Source organism: Drosophila grimshawi, unplaced genomic scaffold (assembly GCF_018153295.1).
Source record: "Drosophila grimshawi isolate 15287-2541.00 unplaced genomic scaffold, ASM1815329v1 contig_1367, whole genome shotgun sequence".
NCBI classification, from domain to species: Eukaryota; Metazoa; Arthropoda; class Insecta; order Diptera; family Drosophilidae; genus Drosophila; species Drosophila grimshawi.
The window spans coordinates 11184381-11209933 of record NW_025062889.1 but is presented as its reverse complement, the minus strand read 5'-3'; the positions used below and the strand labels follow the sequence as shown (position 1 = coordinate 11209933).

Sequence of the window (25553 nt, the reverse complement as noted above, 5' to 3'; positions counted from 1 at the left end):
CTCAACCAATTCAAAATATAATTTAACTATGATCGCATATAGAAAGCTAACGCTTCTTTAGTTAATTAGTATACTATACAATTAAGTTCTGAATGGAATAATCTGTTGTTTTTTTAATAAATACTCGATAGACAGATATATTTTTAATTGTATAGCTTGTAAGGCGTCTAATGCGTAGATTGTACGAGTTTCAATAGCCAAGTCGTGACACATATATATATATATAAATATATAGATGTATTTGCATTGTTAAGACTAAAGCAAACGCCCCCATCATTTTTGGGGGTACTTTGGAGAATTTCCCACGATATGCGTGTGTCAAGTTGATATATCATTTAGTCAATAGCTCGACACAACAATTTTGAGCAACAATAATGACAACACTTAATGCTTGAAGTAACAGTTAGTCATAGTCCATGACAAGATCAGCACTGACTGCAACATACAAGCCAAAGCGGTAAAATAAGCATTTGGCCAAAACCAACAAGACGATGAATTTTAGCCGCAAGCAGCGGCCTTATTGAAACACAAGTGTGGGTACACCTCACAAATGTTTGTTGCTCAAAATATATATGCATATAGGTATATAGGCATAAGTATAAGGTACAAATCGTAGCTCTTGTGGGAGAGGGGCAGAGAGACGTCAAAGTACACTCTGAAAAATAAGTGCAGACTTGATAAAAACTTTTTAAATAGATAAAAAATTAATTAAATATTGAAAATAGAAAAATACACGCTGAAAAAAAAGTTGTATTATATTGTGAAGAGCAGACTTGTTATTTGAATTAGAATTGAATTGAAATTATAAATATAAAAATACAAATATGTTTTTTAGTATATGTGCACAAGGATTTAGTTTGTCTATTTCGAATTGAATTAGAATTGAATTAAGATTAAAAATAGTATTTAGACACTCTATTCTTAAAGCCAGACCTGCTATTTATTTTATACATTTATTAAAAATATTCCAAAAATATTTGTAAATTTAGAAATCTTTCTTTTCTTATATTTGTTTCGATTCATGATCATATTTTTGTGCAAGTGTATGACGCTGGTGATTTGGCGTTAGAGGGACAGGCGGGACCCGTATACGGATTCGGATTGAAAGTGACTCAACTCAATTCACGCATTGGGCTCTGGCAAAGAAACAGTTGCCGTACAAAGATTGATGGATGAAGTTGAAGCTGCGCTCTGAAGTGTCAAAGCTGCAGCTCAGCATTGAGACGACGATGCCGACATTGACCTTTATTTGGCTAGGTGTCCATGTCTGTGTGTGTGTGTGTGTGTCCATGTGTGTGTGTGGCTAGAGCACAATTAATGAAGCGCTCATAACTCAGTAAGCAAAACAATTGCACGTGGCACGTTCCTCCAGCCAGACCCACCTGACTTAACCACAAACTGAACCAATTTTCACAAATTTCGATCAAGTTTTTGTCTACAATTTTTGGCAATTTCATGGCTCGATTTGTACTGACTCATGTGCGTTTATTGCCTGGTAATTTTTGGCCAATTCAGTTCAATTCATGATGAACAGCGTCAATAACTGGAATTCATTGGGCCAACAACTACAACAACTACAACTAGCACCACCAACGCTGGCCAATTTCAATCTTAGATATTGTGGTGCTCCAAACATTTCTCGTCTGGAAGCGCGCGCAATTACAGCCATCATTTTGGCCAACAACTTTGGCTTCAATAGCAGTTTCAATGTCACCAACAATAGCTTCGTTCATTGAATGACTATTTGTAAAATTTGGCGGCTTGATTTAGTTTTTGTCTTCTCATTTTTGTTTTGTGCACTTGCAACAATTGACTGAAGAAAATATTAACTAATTTTTGTTTGTCATCTGGCAACTGCACTTGCAGACTTATTCAACTTAACTTTAGCTAGTTAAGATTTAAAAAAATGCAATGCATACTTTGGTTAAGGGATAAACAAAATTACTTCAAAATACTGTGATATTTATCTGTATGACAATGGGGGTTTTTGATATTAGTCCATAGTTTTGCCGATGGTTTCGTCGGCTTATTATTAATATTAATAAATCCCACGAAGTCCCATACTGGTTATCTTGATTTATTGTCTGTACAAATCTGATTTTTTGTGGTAGCTGCAATGAAAATTTATGCAAAATAAAAACAAAAATGGACATCAAATTTGAGAGACATTTTATATCCATTTCTGTTTGTATATTTGGCAGCAAGGAAATTAATTAAATTGCTTGAAAGTTGCGAGTGCTAAATTTGTATCTAAATGTGTATTTGTCAGTCTGCAAAGATTACATCACTGAATTGAGTTTTGCGAGTTTGTTTTCAACTCTTCTTTAGTTTTCTAATCACAAAAGTCATCTAAGCTGCTACAAAGAAGAATTTGTTTTCAACTCAACATTCTTGAACCAAAAGATTGATGAATTCTTTCGAAATGTTGCCATGTTTCCTCGCCCGTAATTGATTCGATACGTTAAATTCTAACACTATACTTACAATTAAAGTCAAGAAGTCTTAAATAAAATAGCTTGAGATGTGGCATCTGTCAGTTTGAAAACATTTGCATGGACATCTAATTGGTTTAATGAGAATGCGAAGCGCATTTTAAACTAGAAACAAAGATCAGACTGTCAAATGTTCGATATAATCTTGGGTAGTATCATCAATTTGAATAATTTCACATCATTTGTGCGAATTTTTAACTGCCTTTGATTTCGCACCGTTTTTATGATCGTACATATAATAAACAGCCAACCTGAATTATTTGTTTTTTGGTTTTTTTGTTTTGTTTTCTTTTTTGCGGAGTAAATAAAACATCTGTCTGGCATACTTATATTGAAAAAAGTGCGCGGTTTTATATATTTTCATCAGTATTTTGTTTTGTTTTGCTTTTCTGTATGATATATATGTGTTTTTGTTTATTCGTCTGTTTTTGTCATTTGTTTTGTCAATAATTTGGAACTGTTGCTCGAGCCTGAAATAAATATGACAAGGTTTCTGTGTGGGTGTTGTTGGATATTTATAAGCACCCTATTAACGGTTTGAATAACTCTAATGGTGCAATGGTAATCAATATTAAAGCCAAACAGGGCCAAGCGAAATTTTTGCGGGAAAAGTGAGTGAAAAATGAAAGGTGATAAGCGGCCATCATGCATAACCCATTAGCGTGGCTGAAAAGAGTTCACTAACTTGGAACCAAATGCTATTAAAATCAGCAATGGAAAGCCCCTTTTCACTATCAGATATTACGAGTACGAGTATTACGAGGTCTTCGTTAGTTTTGCGGCAATATGGCTTACCGTTAATCAGCTGAAAGAATTATGTTCTTCAGACTGATAAGGCCTTTAGCATTGAGTGCCTTAATCAGTTCTGCGCCTATCGATTGGAATTTCTCGAGTGGCAAATTCCAATTTGATGTCTTTAAATAATGTGCAAAAGAAGTGAGAGAGAAAACTCTCGTCAAAATTCAATTGTCAATCGGAATAGAGCAAAATTCGTTTATAAATATTGGGAACTACAAGAATTACGTGAGGATATGAGAAGTGTGGAGATCGTTGGATAGATGCACATGCAGAGCTTCATCTTATTGGCCAATTGGCCAATCAGTCTTGGCTGGCCAACAAAAGAAATAAAGAGAGAGTTGTGAACATTTGTTCCAGTTGCTCTCTCTCTCTCTCGCTCTCTCTCGCGGCGCGTTAAATTAATCAATTAAAAATAAAAAATAATAATGAGTGCTGCTAATAGCTTTTTTTGCATAGAATGACATAAGGAAATACATTTTGTACACAAGTTCACGCTTGACTACGTTCGACTACAAAATTCCTAAACTATAGAAAAACTGATAAAAAAATAAAAAAAAACACACCTCTGCGCTGCAAACTCTGTGGCAGCACATAATTTGTATGTGAACTGTAAAAAAGAATGCCAAAAAAAGAAGAAAAATGGTGCTAATTAAGTCATAAGGGCCAACCAAAAGCAAGTCCTTTAACAAGAAGCCCAAGCGCCAAGCCCAAAAGTCAAAACGGGCCTGCGTTGCAGTCGCAGTCGCTGCTAACATGAACGCAGCCACAGTCGCAGTTGCTGCCGACGTCGCAGTCAGCGTCAGCGTCAGCGTTAGACCGACAGAGAGTATATCAGTTACAGACACAGCGCCAGCAACGTTTATTTGCGCTCGAGCAGCGAACGTGGCCGCAAGCAAAAGCAAAAGCAAAACCAAAAAAAGTAAAAGCAAAATCAGCAACAAATCGAATTGAATTAAATCAAATCGAATTGAATTAAATCGAAGCGAGTCGAGCAAAACATAAACCTGGCCAAAGAAAAGAAAAACAGTCGGTGTCAGAAAGTCTTAAAGATAGTTCAGTTCGTCAAGTGCTCACAAAATTATATTTCATTTATAATTTCGAAACGACTCAAAATTTGTGAAAATTTTGGATAATTGTGCGTTAAAGTTAAGCGCGCTTTCATTTCCCGTTACAAACTCAATTAAACGATCGCGCATCGAGAAAAAAGAGGGAGATACGCGCTGGTAATTAATTGCCGTTAAGTGAAATTGTCAAGACTGTAATTCACAATTTGTGTTGGGCGTTTTGGTTTTGCGCAATAGAAGTCGCTTTTCGCTTTTACAATTTCGAATTCAATTTTAATGGTCAAGAGACTGTTGGCCATTGTGCAATCAACCAACCAAGCAAGCAAGCAGCCAACCTACCAGCCAGCCACTTAACCTTAACAATTATTGTTATTTGGCAATAAGAGATTTTGGCACAATCATTTGATTCAAGTGCGCCCAAATACAACCAAATACAACAAATACCAAAGCGCACTTTTACAACCCAACCACAAACGAAAGCAAGACAACAACAGCAACAACCAACAAGCAACAACCAACAGCAACAACAACAGCAAAAGCAGCAACAACAAAATCGAACCCACGCGTCGCTTAACTCGAGTAGCAGAAACAGCAGCCAAAGAAGCAGCAGCAGAAATAGTGCAAAATGGTTGAGAAAACAGGTGAGTGCAAAAGTTGAAGCAAAAGCGTGGAACGCTGCATGAATGATTTGGGGAAATTTCAAGTGTTTCTCTCTGTGTATGTGTGTGTGTGTGTGTCTGAAGGTTAACGGTAACGAAAGGTGTGCAAAATTGATTCGTGTGTGGAATATGTGATGGAAAATTAAAATTGTAGAAAGCTCCATTAAAAAATACACCTACCTTAACTCAAGCCAAACTCTTTTTTCTCTCTTCATATATTTACAAACTTAATGCAGATGTTTTGTTTAATTTCGCGCAAAATTGCCAAAATAGAATTATACGCTTGCCAACAAGCATGAAGTGAGGCACTTAAATTGTTTGTCAAATTTAATTAATCATCATTTTCAGTTAGCTGTGTTAGTTGTCTGCTTGGACTCGAAAAGCTGCACTTTTTTTAATAAGTTTTTCATTACTTCTTTAAAACATAGCCAAGCCTCAGTTTAATATTTAGTTTTTGATTTTAATTTTTGTATTGTTGGTAGAAGAAAGCTGTTATTTAATGGACTTTCGATTTCAGTATTTCCACAAAAATAAATCAAAAATAATTATGCGAGCATTAGCTTGGCAATTATTTTCAAAATTCTACTATCAGCTAATATATGCAAATTGACATTTGACAAGCAAGCTAAGCTTTTGTAAGTCCTAAGGGGGTTTGATTTTTTTTTACTGATAAATGGGTATCTCAAAACTTATAATATTGGCACAGCCTAATGGAGGAAGGAAGTAAGGTGTCAAAATATTTAAACTAAATGCGTTTTGCATTGTTTAAAAACTGTACAATCATCTTTGTTAATTGAATCGAAAATTGCATTTCTTTTGCATATTTATATTTGATTTTTTTTAATGTGTGTAACTGATGTACTTACAAAGATATATTAACTTAATGTTTATCTTAATTAAACTCACTTAACTAGTCAACATCAGACTACTATTATTTTCACTAGCTGACTTTAAGTTAATAATGATTTTTGCTCACTCGGCAAGTGTATTTCATATTCGGCATGCTTAAAATAGCTGTTCCATATTTTTTTGTTTATCAATAATGAAATGAACGATGCTTTTCAATAATTTCATCGTCACAACATGACAACAAATTTTCGTTTTTATTGTCTTGAGTTGCTTCCGTGCTGCTTTCAACTGTTGAAGTTGATTTCTGAACAGAAAGTATCATGACAAAAGCGTTCCAAAGAGACATTGATAGTTACTCGTAAAGACACACACTCACACACACACATGGTAAACACATACAGCAAAACAAACTCTGGCTATTTAAATAACGATGATGACTTCCTTGACGAAAGCGCTGACTATAAAACCATAATGCCATAAAAACAATCCGACAAACAGTTAAGCAAATTTGCCAACAAAGTGAATGAACTGCGATTTGAAAATACATACAACATAGCATAAATCGTTCAAGAAAATGGTGGCCCGAACCCAATTGGTATTATCCATTTTATTTAATGCTTACGTCAATTGTATTATTTGATAGAATAGCAAACAACATTTATCGTTTACTTATTTTCGTTAATTTTGAAAGCAAACTGGCGTCAAATTCACAGCGATAAGAATTGAAAATAGAGGAAAAATATTTACCGCACTAATTAATTTGCGCTGTGTTTCGAGTCTGAGGCAATTTCCAAGCAACACTATTGAAATTCTTTGCGCTGGCTAATTAATGTTCTCCGACGCGGTTATTGTTTCAACAATTGTCCAAACAAATGGCGCAGCGCGCGAGAAACACAATGCCAATATTGGTTTCAAATATTTGCTGCTCAGCTTGTGCAGTCTGCTTTATGGAGCTGCTAAAAGCCACAACACTCCGCCATAGGCCTTAAACTCAGTCCCCACCAACCTTGACAGTGAACACACAGTCAACAGTGGATGGAATTGATCTTCACAGTTGGCGACGTGTGAAGCTCGCACGGTGAGAGTTCTACAAATAATTGTGGCAATGACCAAAAACATGTTTGAAATTTCTCTTCTACACTTGAAGAAATGTGTGCTCTACAACTTGGATTCTGCTCACAAAAGAAATACTAAACACGGTTCGTTGAATCTTGTTAAAAGTGGGAGAGTTATTAGAGTGAAAAATTGCAAACATTAATATTTTGGAACTACCAAAAAATATATGTTTCTGTTTAAAATTCTTTAGCATGTATTTTTTGCTAAGTGTAGCTTCGAACAATTTTCAATGGCAACATCCGGAGTCTTGGCCGTCTCATCACTCAGACTTGGCCAACATCGTGAAGTTGTAAGCATAAGTCGCAAATGTCGCTGTCGAAGTCGGAACTGTAGACGATGCCGTTGATTCTAAATTGCGTAGTGGCAGATACAATTATGGTTCACACTAAATACGTGAGCAGAGATAATCGTGCGAGCAATTGGCAGTTGACAGTTAACAGTTAACAATCATGTCGACACGGTCAAATCTGTTACTCCCACGGTAGTGCAAAAAACACAAAAAAAATCATGCTAAAATGATTAAGTTGAGATGGGAGACTCGACTAGCAGATACCTCAAATTTAATTGCTTAACTATCCAAAGTCGTAAAATGAAATAAACTTGATCTGCGTGTGGTAAACAAGAAGTTGTATTCCAGGTTTAAAGTGTCTAAATGAGAGATCGATACGGATAAGTCAGACAGATCCTATTCAAAAATATATTTTTATTTTATGGGGGGAAAAGCATCCCATTTTTTTCTGTCTGTTGCACAATGTGCACATAACTCATTATAATTTTGTTTTAAATCAATTTTCTATGGTTTCAAAATATCTCAAGTAGCAAATGCAAATTGAAAAGATAATGCACAGTTGCCACTGGCTGCCTCTGATAGGCGCCAGTGCTCTGTGGGGGGATCGGTTAGGGAGCTGCACAACGGGATATCGAACATGTTATTAATGAACGCGGCTTATAATTAATTTAATAATTTGTCATATGGATTGATCAATGCGACTTCCACAACTAACATCGTTTTCCCATGGAAAGTTTTTTTTTTTGTTTGTTGTTTTCGTGACTGAGACTTAATTAAGGCAAACTCATTATTTTCAAAGTTATGGCTTCAGGTAATGAGAATATGAAAATTATTTTAAACAAATTTCCATGCGATTAGCAATTAAAGAGAGCTCAATTAGATCTCACAATAATGAGTTTTGTTTGAATAACATTTTTTTAAGCACCACTTTAAAACTTGACTAATGGTGAGTGTGAAAAATTACAATGGGATATTATTAATAATTGATTTGATATGGATATCATTATAAAGTTATAGCTTTAATTAACAAAAAAAAAGAAACATGGCTCTACTGACTCATCCAGTTCTGTGGAGTCCCCCAGAATGAGTGAGAATCTATGCTGATTTATTTGGTTGGGCAAGCGGGTCTGCTTAAAAGCATAAATTAGCAGGTCATTAAACACACCTCCCGCATACACACACACACACACATACCTATTTGAGTACCCAAAAAAAAAAACAACAAAAAAACAAAATAAGCACGAGCTGGCTAATTAATGAATTTATAACTAAATTGATGGCTAAGCAAAGTTTTGTTTGACTAGTAATTTTTTGCTCAAAACATACCTGTTTTAACTATGAAAAATTGCGGTTTGCTTGTTATTTGTATTGTTATTTATTTTTAATAAAATCATCACCTTTGTGGCGGCAAGTGCGGAGAAAGAGTTCGAAATGAATAATCGGATTAGTTTGATTAATTATCGTGGAACGAGTGGAAAACACGCGCCCTTTGTTTTCACTTTATGCTACCTTTTTTTTGTTGCTGTCTGAATCGCAATGAGCCAAAGGCAAGACTCAAAAACAATAAGCAGACAGCAAAGAGCCGAAAAATAAATGGTTAATAAAACATTAACCAAACATATGTGAGCGACTATAAATTATCAAGTTATGCGATTTTTGCGTGTTTACGACTCATAAATGATTCGCTCGTTCTGTGAACTGAAAGTTTGAATAGAATTTACCATAATGAAGTCAGCGCAAGGATCGCGAAAAGGAGAACGAGGCGAAGCAGTTGCTACTGATGACATTACTCATACGCAGCGTTGTGCGCTCATAGCCAAGAATAGGCAGTCAAGCCCAAGCCCCAAATGAATCGTGTATTCTGATTTCTTACAGGATTCGGGTGTGGCTAACACACACACACACATACAGGTCACCAGCCAAGCCTTTGACTTGACTCCCATTTGAGGTGTGTGTCTGTCTATCCGTCAAACTGACACGTGTGCTCCATGTGCCGCACCCCTCACCTTCGCCTTTGCCTTCGCCCTCGCCTTGACTTAACGCTTGGAATAAAATATAACCTAGAATCTGCAAAATTATATTTTATTTTAATTTTTTATGGCATATTTTGTATAAGTTCAAAATACTTTCTAAAATGCAGAAATATAATTTTTTACCAATATTATTTATATAATAAATGTTTTACTTTTAAAAAGAAATTTACTACAAATGAATATGACATTTTCAGCTAAACTTAGAAATCACATCTGAAATGGAGTCAGTTCAAATTCTAACTGCATTTTTCGATTTTTTTCTAAGTGTAGCTGTGACTGTGACTGGGTCTGTGGTTCAAGGCTGACACTGCGACTGCACCTTGTCGTTGCTACAAGCAACATCCTTTTGGCAGACCTTCAACGAGCACAGGAAGTGGGTCCAAGGTACTTGCAACGGAAGTGTTCGACCAGAACTGCAACTGCAGCGACCATAAATTAGTTGGCCTTTTTCTTTTTCTTCTTCTTTTTGTTTCTTTTTTGTATATTTTTTGGGCAACTCGCGTGCCTGGAGAGCCCGGAAATGGGAGTTGCCAGTCATGCGAGATTAAATCTACTTGTAGTCATTATTGAATTGCGTCACTCGAACTCATCTGAATGCCACATAAAGTAAATAACTCTTTGCGTTCAATGTGGTCTTGTCATTGGCCTTGTTATCTTATCAGTCCAGTCCCAGTCTGTCAATGCTCATAAATTGCGGCGTTTCGTCGAGGCACATAAAAGGCGGGGCACACACTGAAGATGGTATCTGTAGAGCAGCAGGGCGAGAAGGCAATCTCAACAACCTAACTAGAATTAGATACCAACTTGTCTTGGTTTTGAAAACAGCTGTCAGAAAACACTGGCTGCCAATCAAAACATCAAATAAATTGATACTTTTTTATGTCTTCAAAATTTCCAGTTGTAAATTGAGCACAATCTCACAATTATTTAAGTTAACTAAATTTATGAAAAGATTTATTACTTATCCTACCTACAAATTAATAAATTATGAATTATTTGCCTAGTAATACTTAAAGTTAAGACTGCATTGGCAGTATTTTCAAAAGAAACGTCGAGTCAAGTTTTTAGGGGCGTGCCGCACAAATGCAATGAAATTTCCTTTCTAGGCCGCAGATTTACCGTTGCTCGTAAATTATTTGAATGACGGAGGGCAAGCCTGCAAAATAAAGCAAATGAAATTGCTTTCGACCCAGTTGCTCTCCATTGATGCCACAGTTCTGATAGCGAAAGTATCGAAGACAGCATACCTCACGAGTGTTGTGCACCAGTGCGAGTGTGTGTAGGCGTCGTATGAGTGTGACCTTGACAATAGTACTGTGAATTGTGTGTTGTTGCAAGCACTATTGTTATATTTTAATTCATATGCCATCAACATCAACATCAGCAACAACATCAAGATATCAATCTCGACTATAAAAATATTCAGTTGGCATCTTGGCCTTTGACTAGTTGATGCCCTGTAAGCAGACTTGAAAGATAGTCTGATATAATTATAAGAGTTTTTCATTGTAAATAGATAAATTAAACATAATTATACAATTATTTAAGTTTCTTAGCTCTTTTTATAATTAATTTTCTACATCAGTTATTTATTGTGGCATATTCCATTTAGATATTCGCTATTTCTTACAAGTATGGCATACCCTCTCAGACATTATATGTCTACAGGGTATAAAAACCGTTTTGCTTGAGTTTGTTGTTGTTGCTGGTTGTTGTTGTTGTTGCTGTTCAAGCCAAATGCGGAAGAATCGAGCAGAAACCGCAGCTACCTGTTTTGCATATGTAATTTGTTTGTGCCAGCGAATGGTGAGTGAATAGTTCGGGTACTCGTTACGTTACCCGTTTTATTACTCGTTATTCACGCTTGTATTTGGGTTACATGCACCGGTGCTATAAAGCGTCCCAGAATAATACCGTTGTGGCAGAGACTACTCGCACTGTTCTCGTTCATTACACATGCCACTGGAATGTGCGCCAACTGGCGCTAGAGGGCGTTGTTGCTATTGCTGTTGCTGTTTATGTTACTGCTACTGTCCGCTGTTGACATTTCTCAATTATAAGTTAATGTTATTTGTATTTGATTTGATAGCACTCGCTAATTAATTGCATGTCGCTCTTCCGATATGGGTCTGGCCTCCGATTTAGACATAACAATTAATAGGTGGGTTGTACAACTGTTGAGATTAGCTGCAAAAAAAAAACAACAACAACAAAAAATAACCACTCGCAAAAATATGAATGAAAGTTGTGTGTTTGATTACTTGTGATAATTGCTTAAATTAAAACTCATCGAAATCATACTCACAATTAATGTGATGTTTATTAAGTAAAACAATTGAAACACCAACAGGTTTGCATTAGATGCAATCAATTTCTGTAGCCTTGCGTATTTGTTTTTGTTTCTTTTCTTTTTTTTTCTGGTAATTTAAATCCACTCAATGTCTTGTCGTCACGCCCTCGTCGAAAAAAGGAGGGAACAAAACACAAAAAAAAAAACATACACACAGAGATAAAATCACCTTCCATTTGGCTTTAATATTGTTGTTTTATCCAATTGGCGATTATTGTGTGTAATGTTTATTATCTGGTTTTTTATTACTTGCAATAATTTATTAATGTGCCACGGCAGCAGGCAATAATTCATTTGCTTTGTCATTTTCTTAGACCCATTTTTGTGGCTTGCGGCCCACAACTTGCTGATTTCAGTTCAATGGCAACAGACCCCTATGAAGAGCACTTAAGATCAAAAGTCTGCAAACATGAGATACTCATTTGTCTCATTTTTCTTCCCAAGGATGTAATCAGAAAACAAATAACTTTGATCGGCACACCACACATAATTCATGTTCACATTTTTGTTTCTCTTTTATTGCTTTTTTTTTATAGATAATCTGACATATTTCTATGATTCTTTCATAATAAATAAAAGATCGAATCTAACATAATTCGAAGAATCTTGAATTTTTGCAAAACATTTCTCAGCTGACTTGTATATTGTTTACCAACTTCTTTAGTAGGCACTTTCCTATCCCTTCCTTTTAGTCCAAATAAAATCATTTACTCTTTTCTCCATATTAATAACAAGTAGTGTGGCCATTAAGATTATGCTGGTCGGCGATTTGATAAGATACGTCCAAAATTCACTGAAGTGGACTCTTGAACACAGTTCCTATTTGGTAGCAATCAAGCAACGTATCTTTATGAATATTATGTGATAGTCAAAAGTTACTGAAGTAGACCAAGTTTGCTATAAACACTTATATAACTATCATAATTTATTTGAACTTATCAGTAATTATTCTCATAATGCTGTTGGAAATTACTTTTGTTCACTTTCTTCAAACTTAAGATAAAAATACATCAAAGTTAAATTTCTTAGAGTTTATGAGAGCACTTTAAATTTATATTTTCTTTTGATAACAATAAAGATAAACAATGGCTATGGTATATAATAAATATAACAACAAATTACAAATCAAGTATCTATCAAGTAACTTAAGTTTTAACTATTGCCGACACTATTAAAAGAAAAGCAAAAAACTAAAAGCCATCTATCATTTATTGTGATTCAGTTCAGTTCGGCGTAATAACATTAATACCTGATCGAGTCATAGAGTGAAATTTGATAAGTTCACTTTAAAAATAGAAACAGTTGCTATTTGCGTAGTTAAACTACTATCTGAAGGGTGTAAGCAACAAGTGCCAAGGGCAACAAGTCTTGCAAATTAGTATCATAATTTATTTACACTTGTAGTTTATTAATACACAAAATTACACAAAATAGTTGACAAATCTGAACTGTGCATTTCAACTCAAGTGCATTTTCCATTTTCCATTTCGATTTCCATTTCAGCACTTCAAGTTGAAAGCCACAAAACACAAAAAAAAAAACGGGTTGCCTGTGCCCCAAGTCGAGTTGGTTTCATTGAACTTGAGCTGCGTAATCTGAAAATGATTAATATATTTAGCATTCAAGCGCCGTTATGGATAGAGCTAGTAATGATGCGCTGTATTGCATTGGTTGGTTGATTGATTGATTGATTGACTGATTGATTGACTGTCACACACATTATCGGCACTTGTTGCTTGTTACTTGTTTGGCATTTCGCATTTGAACACTTTTGGCCAACTGACTCGCAAACTTGCAGCCGATTTGCAGTTGCAGTTTATTGTTGCTGCCACAGCAGCCACAATTTCGATTTGCATAAACAAATTGAGCTCAGGTAGTCGCTTTGCATACAATATGCAGAGCGCGAATTAAACAAATGTCCAATGCAAATAAACCATAAATTTTGGCTTATGCTAATTGCTAGCTTAGATTGCAATGCCTGTCAACAAGCTGATCTCGTTTGTTTTTGCTTTTGACTTTATTATCTCTCTTTTTTCGAGAATTATTTATGATTGTTACGAAATCAATTGGCAAAATATCCATGTTTTCCATCAGCTGTGGGAGTTCTTGCATTTCTGTTGTGGGTTTCTAATCATATTCAAACGACGCAGCCTTGCAAATATTTTGATCGCATTGTAATTTGACTGAAAGATATGTATTTATATTTATTATATATATTTATATTTATTTAAATAACAATAATAATATGTATACCTGATCGTTGTCTTCATTATTTAAATATATACATATTTATATTTAAGTACTTTAAGCTTTAATTGCTGTTGTTTTTGTTTCTGTTTCATTACCATAAAATAATAATTTTTGCCTTGCAAAATTCTTTATTTGACTGACAGAGTTATATCTTTATTTCTTTTTTTAACATCTTTAAATATTACTTATTAAAATAATATGTTTATTGTTACTCACAGTTTAGTCACTGTCTATTTTCAGCTCGGCAATTAGATAAAAATAAACACCTCGTCAAATCAAAATGAAATTGATAAGTAATTTTTATCGGAAAAAATGATTGACTGTGATTAATTATGTACTTCACATAGACTATTAATTCCACTAAGCCAACCAGTAGTTCACCTGACCCCAGTCCGCCCATTGTAAATGTTGCATCCGCCCCTTTGCAATCATTTTCTAATCAGATTTCACATGCTGAGCACGTTTCGCTGCACTCACCGATTTCTCTCTATATATATAGATATATATGTATATGGGATTGTAACTTAATATGTCCGTCATATGCCGAATGAATAGGAATGAAATGCAAGTCAAGCATTCTCTTTATTATTGTTGTTTAAACTGGCAACTGGCAACTCGCAACTCGCAACACGTTGCCAATTGTTTTACGATGCGGCTTAAGAAGCTGCACAGTTGGCGCTGTTTGCCAAATGTCGAGTTAACTGTTTGCCTGCTAACTGCTTGCCACAATGCTGCTTTTATTGCTTTGTACACACGTGCTGAGAGGGTATTATGATTTTGTGATTAACATTGCCACACATTGAAGCAGTTGGCACCAAAATAAAAGAATAGTTTTTCAATTAACAAATTCCCACAGTTCTTAATGAATGAAAGAACAAAGCTCTGAAGGCCATTCATCATCTAAAATAACAATGATTGATTTATTTTGAGCTCTGAATTGTTAATAGCGTTGCAAAGTGCATTAAAAAGAATAAAGAGTTAATTTTACGCTCTTCGGTTTGATAGCCCCTTAATCAGTTCTCTGAAAATATAAATTTAATTAACAATTAGTTCTCTTTGACCAGACTTAATAGCAGATATTAAATAACTATATCTGTCTGTTTCTATCCAAGTTAGTCAATCAGTTTTAAAACTGTCTTCATGAGGCTGGAAACATATCACACTTCTGCAGGCATTAGATCGTATCACCATATTATAAACCCAGCTAAATTCTCTATTTCTTTTCTTTAAGATTATATATGCCATAGTTAAATATGTTAGAAATAAACTGTGACCCATTTTTGCAAGTATATTTAAGCTTCGTCGCGTCAAATTCTTGTCTTATTTCTGTTTTTCACAATCCCACCTCCCCAAAGCAACTCGTTATCGTCTTGTCATGGGACTGGTCGCCGAGGCAACAGCAACAGCAACAACAATAACCATTACCACTCTGACAAGTCAAGGCGTGAGCAACTTGGAAGATAATTGGGGTATTAAGTGAAGTGTGCAAAGTCAGCGATAACATCGCTTATCTCTGAGCAGAGGTAGCCACAATCACACACACAGAAACACCTATAAACTTGAGATAATATGGCTACTAAAAGTGGGCAATCTGTGATAAGCATTTGCCACCTATTTACAAGCGGATTAGGGCCAATTTATGTACCTACGCCAAGAGAAGAATTAAATAAAGTCATGTATTGAGCAAGAGTACTTCACTAAATACAGGTATACAATAAATAAATAACAACGGGGAAACAATGTAAACTGAAACGAGCGCAAAATGCTGATTTCAATCATTTTTATCTTATTGCCAAAAAGTGCCGCTGAATACAAAACGCGATTTAGTCAAGCAGTTAACAAACTCAAAGTCGTGAATAAATCAGTTGTTTTAATATGCTAATTTATGTTCACTATTTGATTTGCTTCTCCAGCTCAAACATTGAGTAGTAATCTGCATAATAAGTTAACTTAAATAAAGCCTCTCATTTGAGTACTCATCAATTTATTTACATTGGCTGTTTGCAAATGGGGCGTCAATGCAACAATATTTTTTGTTTAAACAAATTAATTGGCACCTGCTGATTAGCATTGGGCTTAAATAAACAAAAACAACAACAATAAAAAGAAAAAACAACAATGTAAATATCATTTAAGCAAATGAGGAAATAATGCGCAGAGTGCGAATGAAGAAATTAATTAATCAAACAGTGTGAAATTATCAATGGGCTGTGAGTAATTGCAGTGTATGAATTTTCACACGACTTTGGAAATGCTTCGATTTTGTATATGTATATCATACGTAAATCAACTATATTTTTATCTATATATTACTTGTTATACACGATTTTCTAGAATGGTATTTATTGTACTCTGAAGACATTCAACAAAAAGGTTTATTTGTGCAAACGATTGAAGCATCTCTGATATCATTATATGTATTTTGATTCAATAATTCTTGATCAACATCTGTCTGTATTCAAATATGGTATATAATTGATCGTATGCAACACGCTGATTAAGTTGATTTTGGCTTGTAGCCTTATGTCAATATTTCGAAAGTGAATTTGTAAGATTATCTGATTGCTGATTGATTTTGATTGCCGATGCATGATTAATTCAATAATTAATTCGCATTTGGCATGCGTTGGTCGTCGTGTCTTTGATCAATCTACTGCTGATTATTAATAAATAAATATAAATGTATATTTTTGTGTCTCTATTTCCTTTGCAGCCATGACGAATTTCGTTGGCGTCGCCGACATCACGGAGAACAAGAAAATCTGGCGCATGCTGCTCGGCGAGTTGGTGGGCACATTTTTCTTGGTGTTCATTGGCGTTGGCAGCACTGCCACCGGAAGTGCCACAGTGCCACAGATAGCGTTCACCTTTGGCTTGACGGTGGCAACGCTGGCCCAGGTAACTAAACATATTCGTTCTATATGCCCCCAAGCGCACAAAGAAACTCCCAAAAGTGGAAAACCCCATCTCAAATAGACAATCTCAAAAATATTTTAAACTTCACTTGTTTCAATTTACTATTTACAAAAAAAAATTATAAAAGTAAAGCTTTTTAGCTGTAGTTTTAGTATGCTAGAATATTGATCCATTTATAAATCGTTTTCACTTTGCTAAAAATAAGGCAAGTCAGAAGTGATCAGCTTTTCTAAGGCACAGCACAAGTTTTGCTTGAAGTGTAGTCGCATTAACATTGAGATTGCCATCAAAAATTCAGTTTTCTGCTTAAGATTGGGCCAATAGCAATAGCAATAGCAATAGCAATACAGTTACGGCCTAAACAAATACCAAATATATGTGGCACTCTGGTCAATAGAAATAGCAAATCATGCGTTCAAGGACACGCCACCGCCGCGTTACACTTTCGGCCTGGCCAGGCCAGGCCAAAACTCATTCACAAGTCTCGCAAGTGGCAATTGCACTGCGCAGAGATTTGTTTTTGGGCAAGACATTGGCATTTAAAAAAACAGCCAAGCGACAAACTTCGTCGGGCTAACAACAAACGCATAAAAACGGCAATCGAATGCAGCTCAGTCGTCGCGTTGGCTGCGTGCGAATGTAATTTACAAAATTGACAGATTTACAGAGAGGTAAACACACACACACACACACGCACAACACACACTCAAATACAACTAAGCAGATACAGATACAGATACAGATTCAGATTCAGATTCAGCTGTGGTCATTAGCGCTGCACAACGCTGCGTATGAGTAACGCACTGAGTTGAAGTTTCTGAACGCGAATACGAATCCGAATACGAATGTGAATACGAATGTGAATGCGAATGTGAATAACAAATACGAATGTGAATAATAAATGCGCACTCGCACTGCAAAAGCGTCTGCGTCGGCAATTAACATTAATCAACACGCAACATATGCAATTAGATTATTATGCATTTAATTACGTTATGCCTTTTCATGTTGTTGCTTGTTGCTTATTTGTTGTTGTTGCTTATTTGTTGTTATTGTTGTTGTTTATTTGTTGTTATTGTTGTTGCTGTTGTTGTTGCTTTGCGAGCATTCTTAAACGTTGCTCGATTTTGAATTGAATTTATGACAGCATTAAGCCAAAACATTGCATCTCCCCAAGTGAAACTTAATGCGAGCTGATCTCTGTTGATCTCACTTCGAATATTATCAAATTCTTAATTATTTTATAGCCATAAAATATGTGCCTATAGCGTTTCGCAGTTGAAGGTTTGCAATCAATCACCGATCTTGGCCATAAGCAGTGCTAATTAACAACAAAAATATTGTCGAGTTTAGTATTGCATTTTTGTATTGGGTTTCATTGGTCGTCAAATCAATATATTAATATTCGTTTCAAAAGAATTCACATAAAACGACACAAGTTGAATACCATTTTTCAATCATGATGCAACAAGATGAATAGTTAAGTAAGTGGATGCTGATGAAATAGGACAAAAATAATTAAAACAAACAACTAAGTTTAACTAATTCAAAAGTGTCCATATTCGTATAGAACGTTACTCGATCAAAGTGAACTTGTTTTTCACAATATTTCTATTACTCTAGTATTTTCTACATTCATAAAGAATTCATTTCTTTCTAGTTGAAGTTAGTCCAAACTTTTATTTATGCAGACCAGTTTCAAATTACAACTCTTACCACTTTTTGGTTGCATGATAAAACGAAATTAAACTAATTGCACACTTAACTTAATTTAAAGTTAATATACAACTTTAGCTGGTTGTTGCTGGTTGGAGATGCAGCTGAGATCTCGTAATGAGATACTGTCACTTGTGCAGTGCTGTACTGCAACTATTGCAATATAATTGATTGCCACACGAGTGGTCTTTTGGGCAATGGACTCTAGGGATTTCGACACTTTCACCGCTTGGCGGCATCATCAGCCATTAGTAACAAATTAGTTTCGATTTGGCCAAGACGGCAAGTGAAACAGGTGGAAGATAGTTTCGAGTCACGTTCGTTTTTCGTTCGTTTTTCTTTTTTTTTGTATATACATATTTATGAAAACCGAGCAACAGATCGACAATTAGTTGCAGTTGCACTTGCAGCAATCATGTGTGGCACGAGACTTGCTGCCCAAACCAATTTGCGGTCATTTCTCAATATGACGTCAATTGCCCAAAAGGCTCGATTGCAACATGCTCATTCCCCATCCACATCTCCAGCTCCAGCTCCATCCCCATTCCATTCCCTCGTCGGCTGCTTAATGGAGCGTGCCACAAATGAGAAACGTGCCTGCTACGAGTCATTAAGATTAATTACGTCTGCAATCTTTGAAGGTGTAAATTTTCATATAACTAAAAACGAGCTATTAAAAATCTCAATAACAACATTTTCATAATTCTTTTTGCAAACAAAATTTAAAACAATATATAAATATTGCAGTTAGTGCCAGCTGAAGACATTGGAATAGTATTTTACAATTTTCAATTATTTTCCCAGAAAACTATTAATAATGTAGATCAAGAAAATTAAGAGCATTCCAGGGCAGATCTTGGGTACTGTTAACATTTAATTACAATACGCCTTACATACGACAGACAGACACACAGACAGACAGACAATTAGGTTAGGCAACAGTCTGAAGTTAATCTTAGATCTATTAAGCACCACTTGCCCCCTCTGTGAGGAGGCAATTGAATAAAGCTGTCAGAGAGGCAACAACTAAAGTGACATTTGTATGCAATTTGCATTGTTCCGCGTGAGACGAACGCTTGACAGGCAACTGCCAAAAGGAAGTGGGGCAAAAAGAAAATGCAAATGGCAATACTAACAACAATAATAATAATAATAATAATAATATTGGGTATCAAAGTACAACAATAGTGCACAACAACAGGCCGTCATAGAAATGCACACAGACACATGGCATGTTTGATGATACGCCATTTGATTTTAATCGTCCGATTATAAATTTTATATATTTGTATTGTATAAGCATGTGGCTTGTGGGGGAAAAGTCCAGAGTTGATTTTTATGCGGGCCATGCAACCTAAAGAAATAATCATAAATTTTCGAGTGCCGGCAATTGTTGAGCTTAATCAGATGCACGCCCGCCAATTAGAGGGGATTGGCTCTTTGATTTACGAGTATTATTTGTCAAAATCGCAATATGGAATAGAACATCTTTTTTTTTTGTTGGTATTTTTTGATTTGTTTTTGTCTTTGTGTGCTACTGCCAGACATTGAAAGGCCAGGCTCTGAAGTCAAAGTCGAAAAGGCCCCCAGTGCCAATCAAGGTGCAACATGCAAGATCAATAAAAAAAAACCCTACTCTGACTGTGTGTGTGTGTGTGACTTAATTATGCGAGCAACAGCAATAAGTCAATAGCAAAAACAACAACAATATTTCGCAGTTAAATTGTGCGTGCACCATTCACGTTTTTCAATTCAGAAATCAAACGATCCGCATAAAAAATAAAAATACTGCACTCAAATAAACTGAAATGGCAAAGACAACTAAATAGCCGCTTGCAAAGAAGACAAAAACAACACGTCGCTTTGGGGCAATGCTCGGCTTTTTGGTCTCAACGAACTTGAAACGCACCACAGCAACAATCACCAGCAGCAGCAACAACAACAACAACACTTGCAACAGCAACCGCATCGGGCAGTTGCAGAAAAGCAGAACGAAACAAACAAGTTAACATTCAATTTAACTAAAAACCCATAAAATATGATTTAAGCGCAAATGTCGCACAATCAACAAACAACAAGCAACAAGCAACAACAACAGCAACAACAGATTTGTTGCAGACATTCGTGCGCCGCCAATGCGCATGCGTAAGCCATACTCAATCCATGAGATACATATCTCTATCGAGTATCTTTTCTATGAAACTCAACGGGAAAGCCAATTCAGCAGAGATGCTAACAAAATTAAGACAGTTCTTAACTTGCTTCTATTAAGCAACGATCGATTTTGTTGTACCTTTATTTGTTTTATTATTTGTTATATCGGAAAACCCTAACAAGTGGTTTCAACTTTCCAGTGCCACAACTGACACCAACTTGGCAAAAAAAACATTTGATTTTTAGAACTCGGGGTTTTTTAGACTGCATTTAAATTAAATTATATTACTCGAATGTATTTGTCGAATTTAAAGGCAAAAAACGTGGTTGTTTTAATCATGGTTTGACGTCAAGAATAATAATAAAATTTAAATTTATTTTCATGTTTAAATGATCAACTGTCATAACTTTGATTGTAATCGGAATTTGATATCAACATTAATATGCATTCAAAATTATTGAAAAAGCTGATAAAAATATTCCAAAAAGTGTTCTTAAAATAGTTTTTTGCCAATTCTTATTCAATTCTTATTATGTAATTATGAAATTGTAGTGCAATCATTTCCATTTGATCGGTTAACTACCAAATTAGTTCGAGCATTGACCACAAGAGTCATAGTTTTAATAAAAAAAAAGTTTATTAAATATAATAATAATAAATAAATAATAAATAATATTACAACTTAATTGAAGTTGCTGACACGACGCTGACACATTAATTAATTGTGAATTCAATTTGCTTTTGCCTTGAGACTGCACTCTGAAAAGATACCAAAAGATATCAGTTTGTGGTATTAAAAGTTAAGGAAAGAGGTCTGCTCCTTTTGTGGATCCAACTCGCCCATTATTTCGATTTCAATGCCATCTTAAGTGACTCATCTAGGTCTATTCTCTATTCACACGCATGTTAAGATTAGTTAATGATGGGTTTTGTGTGCCTGTGCTGGCAACAAAATTTGATTAATACTCGTATCAAGTGACTCAGGCTCGAGTGTGCAATTAAAAAGTGTGCAACAAAGAGTAAACAAGCAAACTGCATTCTAAAAAAAAAAAAACAAAAACAAAAAACAAATCCAATCTGATCGATGTGGCAAAAAGCTATTGCTTTTGTGGGCCTAAAACTAACTGACGCCGTCATCGCTGTGTCTCTTGGATTAAAAGTGTGTAAGTGTGTGTGTGAGTGTGTGTGTGAGTGTGTGTGTGTGTGTGCCTGCGTGTGTGTGAGTGTGTGATCTTGATGATTAGGCGCAACTGACAGCGTATTATTCACACACAATCACTCTTGCCACAGTGCCACAACAAAAGCCACAATAACATGCGCATTTTACCATGAATGCATAATCTGATAGAAAAAACTAGAAAAACCCCGAAGTTTATATACCCTTACCGAGCGAAGTACTCTTGATCAGCTATATAGTTCATTGCAAATTTAGAAGACTTAAAATGATTGAGATTTATCAAATAATTTAGTCAGATATGCTGAAAATCAAATGAAAGTTTTTTATCCAAAAACTCGACTTCCAATTGATAGTTTATGTGATATAGTATCAGTATAGCACTCGTAGTTAATCAGTTTAATTAAATTACTCTGACAACAATATCAAATAGAGATGGGAGCCGGCCGACTTCGATTTATGTAAAGATATAATGTGTAGAAGAATATTCATATATCTATATATCTAAATCGATATATATATCTATATCAATCAGAGAAGTATCCTGTTTTATATAAAATGTATAATGCCCGCTGCGAGTGTTTAATAATAAGAATTGCAATGCGTACGGCAAATGTCAAGCAGCAGCCGCTTTTGAGTTCGTTGCCGGGCGTAACTCATAGATTGTAAGTGGTATCTAAAACAGTTTGTTGCTGCTGGCCTAGCTTGGCCTGAACTTGCTCTTTACGTCGTCGCTGTAATTAGCGCTATGGAGCAGTTAATGGCCAGTGGCCAATGGTTAGCACAGCCTCCAATCACCTGCAATTCGCCTCCATTCGCCTGCAGTTGTCGCAGTTTGCGCATTTATTATTAATTAAACACGAAACGCAGAAACGCAGACACCCGACATTGGCCATGTGTGCACTTGGCCAAAACCAAAATCAAAAAACAACAACAACAAAAACAAAAGCCCAAAACGCAAAATACAAAATCGCAAAATCCACCAGCGAATCGCATTCAAATCGAGCAATTGATATGGGGCTACATAGAAGCCTGCACATCGACCTTGGGAATAGGCAAGTTGTTTTTTATTTGATCTTTTTTGAAATGTGCGTTTTCATTCATAACATGAATGTGAGTGTGAGTGTGAGTGCTGGTATCGAGTGAATGAGTGTACTCACTCAACGCTCGAGTGGCAATTTGTTGTAGTTGATTTTTAATAATTTTGAATTCAGTTCTAAGTATGAAGGCACTTCAGCAGCGCATGACTCAACATAAAACGCAAAACTCACTTTTACTTTTAGTCGCACTCACACTTGAACTTTTGAATCTGTATCTGAATAGACACCGACATCGACATCGACATCGATCTGGAGATGCGAATTTTTGTATAGTCTTTGGCTTTGACTGGGGTCGAGTGCATCTCATGTCAAGCAAATTGCTTGCATCCGTTGCAACTTTGACTGTTTGACTATTTGACTGTTGCTGCGTTAACGACTCGACTCGTATTGAGTAATAGCCAAAATTGCAGACTCCGACTCCGAGGCAAAAGGGTAAACATTACCCAACCCAACCCAGATGTGAGACTGTCTCACTTGGCATCAACTGCTGTTCGAATGTGCTGCCAATTTGACATTTAGTGCCCTAAATTTCCAAACATTCCAATTGCATCCATATGTATTTTAACAAGTGCATAAAGGGCAAATGTATCATTGTATCTGAAAAAAGAAAACATTATAAACTCTGGAAGAATGTGAGTTCAAACTCTATTTTAGCCAACATTAAAACTTGAATGTTTTTTTGGTAAATATTCTAGAAATTAAGACAAATACACATTGGTCACATAAATTAAAAATTAAAAACCTTTTACTCAAAATGCATGCTTAAAATTCTGCTTATTAATTTACTTAGTTACATATTTATTTAACTCAATATTCATTAGTGATTTTTACATTTAGATTTTACACATTCTTTTTATATGCCAATTAAATGGCATTCATCATCTTTCAGTAGTAGAACAACATTTGCGAGCTTACGAGTACATTTAAAATTTAAGTGATTTAAATACGAGCTGAACTTGATTTCCAAGCAGCTTCATATTAATGACCCCATTTCAGATTAGCAATTCACTGAAATTGGCTATAAATAATTTGATTAGGGGAATTTCATTTACTTATTCGCTGGAATAGAGCATTTTCTGAACTTTTATTATCTCAATCTTGACGTGATATTTAATCCCCATTTCGTATTTGTGGCTATTTCACAGGGACTGGGTCACATCAGTGGCTGTCACATCAATCCGGCTGTGACGATCGGTTTCCTTATCGTTGGCGAGATGAGCATCCTGAAGGCGGCCTTCTACATAATCGTGCAATGTGTGGGCGCCATTGCTGGGGCAGCTGTCATTCGTGCTGCGCTCAGTGGCATGACTATCACCTCATTGGGCGTCTCATCATATGATGCCTCGCTCCAAGTGGGTCAGGTGGTGCTGATCGAGGCACTGATCACCTTTATTCTGGTGTTTGTCGTGAAGGCCGTGTCGGATGCAGGTCGTATGGATATCAAGGGATCGGCTCCGTTGGCCGTGGGCCTCTCAATTGCAGCTGGACATTTGTGTGCGGTAAGTGGAAGGGGCCAGTCGGATCAATTATAGAGATATAAATATAATTTTTATTTACTGATTTTGCAGATTCACCTCACTGGTGCCAGCATGAATCCGGCTCGCTCCTTTGGCCCCGCCGTTGTCCAGGGCATATGGACAGATCATTGGGTCTATTGGGTGGGTCCCATTGCTGGCGGTATTGTGGCCGCCCTCATCTACAGATTCATCTTTAAGGTGCGCAAGGGCGATGATGAGACCAGCTCGTATGATTTCTAAACGAATCCACCCCGGGATAATATAAAATCCTTGTTGTTGTATGTATGTGTAATGCTTATTCACATTCGTATTCGTCTCATTCGCAAAAGGTGTTGGCTAAAACTAAATGGGTGTGTGAATTAAATACGTTTTAGCCAAAACGAAAGCCGCACAATAATTTTATTGTACTATTTTTATTTGTTGAAGAATAAAAATTTGCTTTGCTTTTAGCAGTAGTACTAACACCTAAAATACATTGAATATTGTACTTATACTTTTGTAAGCTTAAGTTAAATTTAAATTCGCATTGTTTATTGAAAATGGCATTAAATAGTAGTAGATGCTGCACGAATTCATATCTCGAAACATGTAATAACAATGGGAAATGCAATTCTCTACATCCGATTCCATATTATTTAATATTAATTGTTATTGTCTACGGAATAATTATCGAGCACAAATAAAAACGTATTTGATATTTGATAAATGACAAATTGTATGTGTAATAAAAAATTAAAAAATATATACACCAAGTGTTTTTTTTTAAGTTTGTTTTGAGATATCAATGGGATGAACAAATTTGCTAGACTTATAGTCCTGGCACTGCAAAAATCCGTAGGGGTTTTGCTAAGTTAGAGCTATTTTATTAATGAGCAACTGTCCTCAGCGCAGCAGATTTTAATGTTCATCCTAAAAGTATGCATTACAATTTCTTAATTCGTCAAATATAGTTTGAAGGGCGCATTGTTTTCAGCCTGAAAGTATGCTACACATTTAATTCTCGAGTAGGCAGTAAATTTCATCATATCACATGATTATTTACTTATTGGTGACCTTAGCCTCGACATATTCTATA

The 25553-nt window shown here is 35.6% G+C and overlaps 1 protein-coding gene across 1 annotated transcript; it reads left to right on the top strand.

The window, feature by feature from the left end:
- Positions 1-4153: 4153 nt before the first annotated feature.
- On the top strand, positions 4154-25184 carry LOC6559225 (aquaporin). The gene is made up of 4 exons (XM_001986443.2): positions 4154-4995; positions 16614-16798; positions 24107-24460; positions 24530-25184. The coding sequence occupies exons 1-4, from the start codon at positions 4980-4982 to the stop codon at positions 24716-24718; spliced, it is 744 nt and encodes a 247-aa protein (XP_001986479.1). The 5' UTR covers positions 4154-4979; the 3' UTR covers positions 24719-25184.
- The last annotated feature ends 369 nt before the right edge of the window (positions 25185-25553 follow it).

What these genes read in the sequence shown, in the direction of transcription:
- LOC6559225 (XM_001986443.2), top strand. An exon ending in CGGTGGCAACGCTGGCCCAG is followed by an intron (nt 16,799 to 24,106) that starts GTAACTAAACAT and finishes GCTATTTCACAG; the next exon opens with GGACTGGGTCACATCAGTGG. An exon ending in CAGCTGGACATTTGTGTGCG is followed by an intron (nt 24,461 to 24,529) that starts GTAAGTGGAAGG and finishes CTGATTTTGCAG; the next exon opens with ATTCACCTCACTGGTGCCAG.